Source organism: Colletotrichum truncatum (assembly GCF_014235925.2).
Source record: "Colletotrichum truncatum strain CMES1059 chromosome Unknown Contig_0007, whole genome shotgun sequence".
Taxonomy (NCBI): Eukaryota; Fungi; Ascomycota; class Sordariomycetes; order Glomerellales; family Glomerellaceae; genus Colletotrichum; species Colletotrichum truncatum.
Genome location: NW_027222404.1, coordinates 1490488 through 1498464, shown reverse-complemented (window position 1 = coordinate 1498464; position 7977 = coordinate 1490488). Strand labels below are relative to the sequence as shown.

At 47.4% G+C, this 7977-nt stretch overlaps 3 protein-coding genes across 3 annotated transcripts; 1 reads left to right on the top strand and 2 right to left on the bottom strand.

Moving 5' to 3' along the window:
* Positions 1–743: 743 nt before the first annotated feature.
* On the top strand, positions 744–2604 carry CTRU02_210835 (glycoside hydrolase family 16; the record flags this gene model as incomplete). The annotated part of the gene is made up of 2 exons (XM_070205521.1): positions 744–847; positions 2349–2604. 2 exons carry the CDS (start codon positions 744–746, stop codon positions 2602–2604), a joined length of 360 nt encoding a protein of 119 aa, XP_070060764.1.
* Positions 2605–4387: 1783 nt separating this feature from the next.
* Positions 4388–4816, bottom strand: CTRU02_210834 (uncharacterized protein; the record flags this gene model as incomplete). Its single annotated transcript, XM_036721925.1, has 2 exons — positions 4388–4494; positions 4564–4816. The coding sequence occupies 2 exons, from the start codon at positions 4814–4816 to the stop codon at positions 4388–4390; spliced, it is 360 nt and encodes a 119-aa protein (XP_036586297.1).
* An 867-nt stretch (positions 4817–5683) lies between these two features.
* On the bottom strand, positions 5684–6909 carry CTRU02_210833 (pectin lyase F-1-like protein 2; the record flags this gene model as incomplete). Its single annotated transcript, XM_036721926.1, has 2 exons — positions 5684–6707; positions 6770–6909. 2 exons carry the CDS (start codon positions 6907–6909, stop codon positions 5684–5686), a joined length of 1164 nt encoding a protein of 387 aa, XP_036586298.1.
* Positions 6910–7977: the final 1068 nt, after the last annotated feature.

Here is a 7977-nt window from a genome sequence, read left to right as displayed (position 1 = left end):
TCATGTTCCAGCATAACATAACACCACGTTCTTGTTGAGACGGCAACAACTTTGCAAGTCACTTGAAAATTATTTAGTAGCTGAATCGCAATGATTTATGCCCAGGTTTGGATGTATCTTGCTACTAAAAACCTCTTCTTCAGAGCCTTTGATGGAGAAAAAGCATAGGTTATCAAACAGAATGAGCAAACAGCACAGCGACCCAAGTAGATATGTCTCGATTGTTTGTTGTTGATAAATCAGACGGGAGTTAAACGAAAGTTGTAGCGTGATCTGCACCTCCCATTCTTTTGACAAAATACGTTCCCAACTCCACATCCGATGCGTATTCTGGCCGGCAAGCTTCGGTTGTGGTTTGAAAGAATGCAATGGACCACTCAAGCATCATCAACGTTTCAAACTCAACCGTAGCAAATGCTTTCTCGTTAACATCTATCGTTATTAAAATCCTGCTTTGAAGAAGAATATTCAACCCTGAAAGTCTAGATTGGTACTGGATATCGGCCGTTGTTTTGAGTAGGGAGTCCTGAGTGCACAGGCACGTCGATATAAACCAAGTAAGGCCAGCACATTCCAACATTCTCTAGCACAAATTGGCCGAGTTTGGTTGCTTCTCGAATCCCGGCTAAAATTGTCTCGCCCTCTACCAATTGCGTCCAACTGTTTAACGCGAATGCTGTCGTTACCGCCACCAAGGAAATCGACTATCCATATCGGGCTCCTTCCACAAGATCAAAGTCGAAATGAGGGACCTCAACGGCAAGGAAACTCAGGCCAAGTTCTACATGTATGACAAGCTCGTCACGACGCAGGTTGGCACAGGATACTTTGAAAAGCCCATGAACCTGTGAGTAGTCAACGATGGTTGTGGGTATGGGCAGATTCTGATGATGTTAGAAACCTAAGCCTGTATATAAGCCTGTATATAGAGGGTTTAACCAGCTCAACTGGCCCTAACGGAAGTACATTTTGTCTATGCATCGGAAGTCGGCCATGAGTAACTTAGGCAAACAGGGAGTTCCAACTGGGCAGCTTTGAGATTCTCTCCTGCAACCCATGATAGGACTATTACTACAGACAAGCTGCTGCGCTCTTTGTGTGTTCATTTCCTATCATCTTCTGTTTTCACTATCTGAACATTTAGACTTGCATACATATTTATGCTGCGTAAATAACAACGAAACCTCGAATTGCGGATCTTCTAAGCAAAACTGTCTGGCTTTCTTGCATCATTACTCACAGTGCCGGGGCGGGATTCATTCTGCGGCTCTCGATCAGCCGTAATCCTGAGTTGAAATCCATCCCCAAGACAGGAATTCTTTCTACTTTACTGCATATCCTCGCCAACACATGGTCAGACCTGCGGCTGTTCTCAGACAGCGCTTAGGCTTCCAAGCAGCTCCCTCACACACGAGGAGGTAAGGAACAGTGAGACTTTTCATTGGCTACCATGCCCGGGTAACATAGTAATATAGAAGCTGGGAATGTGTCTGTATTCATTAGTCCAGAAAGCTAATTATTTCGAGACATGAAACCGCCAGTTTGATGCTAACTAAGGTGTGCAGAATATGGCATGAGAAACTTACCGAAGTAAATTATCAACATATGAGTCCGCCTAATATTGCAACATGGTAATCGACCGCATAAAAAAAGGAGACTAAAAGCCGTGTACCACGACCAGGAATGGATAGTCTTAGACAACAGCTTAGTCGTGACAGTTGAAGCAACTACAGCTAGCCTCGGTTCCACCTTGTTTCATTTAGAATCGCAAGGGAAGACTCGTAATAAATGACCCGTGTAGGCGCCCGCCTCCCTTTCGATTCGCCTTCAATCCTTAGTTCAAACCTTTTATGACCCCGTTACCAGCATCTGGTTCTTCGAGAATAATTTGAAGGTCTACCAACTACGCGCTCCCTCTCTCTTCTTTGCATCCGAGAACCGTTCACATTTTGCACAAAGAGTGCCCCATACTTTTCACTTCTACACCATGGCTCATTATCTTGTTTTAGCTCTAAGTCTTTTGGTGGAAGGCATCGTTGCACCCATGACTTACCGTGGCTGTGGGGTGCTTACCGACACCAGCATTTTGGATCAAATAGATTACAGCTTGTCTAATTCGCCTGCTCATTGCACCAATATCTGCACATATCATGAGTATGAGTTTGCTTTTCTGCTCGGCCCGCTATGCCTTTGCTCCGATTTCACTCCTTCATTCCAAGAGTGTCCGGGTCCCGATCCCAGCTATTGTTCCGACAGCTGCCCAGGAGACCCAAGCTCCAAGTGTGGGGGTTCTGCTCCAGACGGTGTCAACCCTGCTTTTGTTGTTTATGGCTACAGCCCTGTTGTAGTGTCGCCTGGGGCTGGTTGTACAAGGACATCGACTACGGCCACGTCTTCCACGACCACTTCTTCCACAGCAGCCACTTCCACAACAACCACCTCCACAACAACCACTACCATGTCTTCATCATCGACTTCATTGATCTCTTCGTCTTTTTCGAGCTCATCTTCTTTATCAACCCCAACATTTCTCTCGAAAACATCATCCGATACCACAACATCTTCTCCTGGTACGTCAACAAGCTCCTCTTCATCCCACTCTAGTATACCCACATCGTCTATCTCAACTACAACCATGTTATCCTCAACGCTATCGCCCATGTCCCCACTACCAACTTCAAACGTAAGCTCGTCATCGACTATTTCATCCACAGCAAGCGCATCTACGGCCGCCAGCTTTCCATCATCCTCTACGTTGTCCCTGTCCAGTTCGACAATAGCTAGTGCTCCATCACCAGTAGGAGCTTCGTCTACCAACAGTCTCACGGCGACACCGTCGAGCCCGTTTTCATCTGTATCATCGCTGTTCACCTCTAGTTCTACCTCGGCAACCCCAAGCTTGAGTAATATGCTCTCAACGACTTCATCTCCGCCCACCAGCTTCTCAGTCATTTCCGAGACACTTGTAGGAACACCGGTTCTCTTCACCATTCTCCCAGCCGTGACTGCCGCTTAACTGTCCTGGCACACTGGTCTTAGGACAAATGTTTGATATTGCATTCGACGACTTGGGAACCAGACAGAGGTTTGACCGTTTGTTTCATGTTCGTAAGATATCCATGTACGCAATCTTTGATATTCCTGAGATTTACCTCTGTGCTGTCCTTATGCCAATCCAATAAGAGTCCGCACTGTTTTTCTTTTCTTCTTTTTGCTAGTGTAGAGACTATCTCATGCTCTTTCGGTACTTGATGCCCGCAGAGTAGCCTTGAATTTTTCGTCGGTAGGACACGGCCTTGACGTTATTGTGCGAGGCTTGTGGTATACTTTTGTAGTATTCGTAGGTTGCTGCAATCTCAGGCTAAGAGACAGCTATATCTGCTTCAAGCGAAGGTTCATATTACCTTTTTGCGTTGTACTGAATTCTGCGCGATGTTCACTCTCGCATTGAGCATCGATTGCAGGGGATGACTGCTCGACGACTTCACACGAGAAAGCACAGAAAGGGAGGCTATTGGGAGTTTCGAAACCCATCCTAGCGGCTGACCACAAGATATTCTGAGCTTGAAGAAGGAAAAAAAAAAGAAAAAAAAAGCTTGGTCTTATGGATTTTCCAAACCAACTGTTTACATTCGTTGCAGATGAGTGATTGCGCAACATGTTATGATCCAACCCGTTGGGATACTGGTCGGTGTAGCTGTAAAGTGCAGAACAGGGGACAATGATGCAGGTACATCATTAAAGAAGCATTTGCTTCGTGCCACACTTGGCTGCCCTTCCTCTCGCGTGATACAAAAATCCATATTGTTAAGAGCTGAGACTCTGGTTTTGTGAATGTACCTGAGAGGGACGAATAAGCAGTAGGTACCTTCACTGGACTTAAAATTACTAGAATAGGGACCAATTTTGCTGGGCTTATGGTACATGGTGGTGTCGTAGAGCCCGTTGTGTTGATGCACAAAGCGCGGCTTTCAATATTTTCTCATCCTGGTTTATCCACACCGAGCCAAATGTATCGTGTTCGTGGTCTTTGCGCTTCTTATAGAACTGAGCGCCAGTTGACCGCCCGTTAAGCAATTGAATTTTGACGGGTTATTAGACCTGGCTCTCGAATACTCATTTTTCAAAGTCCCCCAGCATTCCTATGATGACAGATCTATCGATGCAAACTAGCCTCAATGTACGCTACGCAGAAACTTTCAACAATTTGCTGTATAGTTGCAACGCTTTCATTATCTAGTCTAAAGTCTATTTTCTTTTTGGTTGATTAGGTGACACAGTTGAACTTGATGACGGCCCACCCTACAGATCCTCAAGCGTTGTTTCAAGCTTGAATTACTCATTTATCATTATTGGCGGATAGATGCGCTGAGTTGACTGTTTTCAACTAGTTTCCATCCAGTCGGCGAGGGATATAGGACTTCACGTCGGGAACGCAGACGTTGGAAGCGTTCGTAGCGAGCTCCTTGCACTCGCTGTCCGTGTACAGCTCGACTTTCAGTCACGAGTCAGTCATGCGCCCGGTAACCCCGAAAAAAAAAATCTGCTAGGCCAGATACTTACAGCTGAAGATGGGCGTCAGGCCGCTGGCCGAGAATTTCTTGTACGTCTGGTTGTCGATGCCCATGGGAATGAGATGGCACTGGCCGACGTAGTCGGGAGGGATGGCGAGCGACTGTCCGCCTGTTGCTTGGATGGGGTTGCCGACACACTCGGAGTTGGGGTCGTACCACATCCTGATGTTGCCCATGATGGGAGTCGCACTGGCTACTGAGGCCAAAGCCACGAGGCCGGAAGCGAAAGTCGTAAGCTGCATGTTGGCGATGTGTGTTTTCAGAGATGGATCGAAACTTGACAGTCTGCTTCCAAGTATGAGCTTGTCGATGGGCCCTTCACCCCTTTTAACCAGGCGAAAAGACAGTGACCTCACACTCTCTAGAAGCTGGTTGTTATTGTGGAGCCGAGTTCAAATACGAGTTCAACTGGGGCATGTGGAGAAAACTTGGCAGTGGTTTATCCAGGCTCAGTGTTCTATATATGGGTTTTGACTCTTGGAAACAGGGGTCCCCAACATATATTACCTGAAGGTTTACTCAATTCAATTTCCGGGTCTCTGCTGGGAACTGTTTTTCTAAGGCTATATAAGAATAACGATTAATGGCAGCACTATGACTGTCTAAATCAACCACATCAACGCAGTAAAACTTTGTTGCTATAGGTCATGGTGTTAAAGTGAATGCCTCAAACCATCCGTACACGTTCAACTCCACGTATTGGCCGTGCATAACGACACAAAGTTTGTCACAGTACACGTACGAATTCGGGGGCTATAACTAGGCATGGCAATGGTGAATGATTGCTTCCACCCTCCAGAAAGAAAGTTCCTTTGCTTCGCATCAAGGATGTTATGTTCTGACCCAAGTGCCTCAGGTAAGATTACCCTACCTAACGTTCAAATGAGATGAAGTCCCTTACATTTCCCATTATAAGGGGCACACACGGTGTAGTATAAGAAGTTTAGAATGTAAGTTGTAAATAGAGAGAAGGAATGTCCCTCTCGGAAGATACTTTACGTAATGGTTGTTGTAAAGTATCATCCCCAGGGCCACATAGCGTAACAGGGCTGAAATCTCCTATATCAGGGCGATCCTAATAACAGGATGCACAAGACACTAATGCACGCTCAATTGCCAATCTTTCCCACGCCGGCAATGTTCCTCACGTTCGTAGCAACGTTTTCAACTTTCCAGTGGGCCCAGGTGATGACGTTCTTGTGCTGTGCGAACTTTTGGAGGACCGCCTGGTCGAGCCGAACCGCGGGTACACCGCTGGTTCCAGCATTGCGGTTCCACTCGGGGATGTAGCCGAGAGCACCCTGGGCGTAAGAGGCGTCTGCTACCTGGCGGATATCGTAAATCTTAGCTCCGCCCGAGCCGCTTCCCGAAGAGACGGGTTCCTTGACGTTCTCGAAGTAGTTGCCTTCAATCAGAGCCCAAGCGTTACCCTGGATATCGAGAGCATGGCCGTCAATGTTTTGGAAGTAGTTGTTGACGACATGAACAACGTTGGACGAGCTGTCGCCTGTGCCAAGATGAGGAGCGCGGCCGGACAAGTCGTGCAACCAGTTGCCGGCGATAGTATAGAAATCGTTCGCGCCAATCAGGAGGAGACCCCAGTAATGCTTGTTGTTGCAGGAGACTGACCATGAGGTCCTGCCATCAAACTCGTTGTCCGAAATTGTGACTTTGCCGGCAGCACCCCAACCAGAGACGATCATCTGGCGGCCAGTGAGGGAGAATTTGTTGTGGTCGATCCAGACACGATCAGCACCGTCCAGAGTGATGGCATCGCCACCCCAAACGTACTGAGGGTTGAGCTCAGTGAAGTGAATGTTCTGGATGATAATGTTGCTGACGCCACCGCGGAGACGGAACGCCTTGCCGCGGATGACTCCCTTAGTGCCTACGCCTACGAGACTCTTGTTGCTTTTAACATCGATAGGGTTCTTGGGGGCATTCCACCAGGTGCATGACACCCAGGTACCTCCGTCGCAGGTATCGCCAATGTAAGTCTGGGGCTGGTTACCATTGTTGCACGTGTTGAGGCGGCAGCATCTCCCGCTTGTGCTTCCTTCGGTTTGAAGAAAGTCGAAAGTGCGATCAATCATAATGACACGGGGCTGGTTGTCGGTCAGGTAGTTGACGAGCCTGTGAATCTTGTGTCAGCTACTCAATGTACGTCTAACCCAAAGGCATATCGATACACATACTGCTGGTTATTCTGGGGGTACACCGGTGCTGCATTGCCACCGCCAGTGGTGCCAGAAGCGAAGCCAAAGGGACTACCGCGGTGCTGGGCCAGGGCCACGGAGGGACCAGCCAGGAGAGAGAGAAGAGTCTGAGGCTTCATTGTGGATGATGCGCGAAAATGACAGACTGATTACTTCTGACCGGTAAAGCCTAGTCCATCCTACGTTACTCTGAAGATTCGAGATGTTTTTATACTTCTCTGAATGAAGTAGGACCACAATCTCATGCTTGGCTTTCAACCCTGCTTTTCGCTTTCGCTTTCTGGGGTCTGCATCTTAGGCTTGTCTGATCCCGACCCCGCCACTATTCGAGATTGTTCTTGATGCGCCCCAATTGCGGAGAATATAAAATAAAGCCAAGATGATAGATCACGGGAGGTATTCCAAGTGGGGTAGGTATTAAGGTTGTTTTGTCCCGATAGAGACAAATCCTTGTTACAAGTTCATTGCGGCTCCGGAAGTCGCCTCCGTATCCAGTTCAAGTAGTATGCCCGTTGGCGTATGACGACTTAACTCCTTCGAGGGCCTACAGAAAGGTGTTGTGATACCTTACCTTGAGCTCCTATCCCATCGACTGTCGAATGCCCACAGCGCGCCACCCCTGGTTTCTGTCCACTTTTGGATCGATCATATTACTTGTTTGGTCGAAAAGGGCTTGGCTAGCTTCTGAGTGGACGCTGCCACTCTTGGGCCCTGTCCTGCAGGCAGTCGGCACTCGATAGATGAGGAAACCACTTCGCAGGCCATTCTTCTAACGATCACCTGAATGTATGGACCGCAATATCAATGATGATAGTAATCAATATCCTAAAACTGCTTGGAAAAGCCCAAGTCTTTCAACTACTATAACTTCATGTAAATCACAGCGGCTTCCTTATGGTACAGAAGAGAGGGTGTCTAATTCTGCTAGCCAGTTTGAAACAACATATCTAGAACACATTTGCGAATTTGGATTTCTTCTCGAATACTTTGTACCTTTACAGATATCATAGCAGGAACTTGACGGCTGTTTTTGTTGCCAAGTAGTGGAGCGTCAGCCACCTGCATTAGCGCCGGTATGTCATTGCCAATTTGTCCGACCCCATATCCATTTGTTTCATAATCAGGTCTCCTCCCCTTATTATTTGTCGCAATTCTTGGTATTCCTACAGACATAGAACATAGTGTTG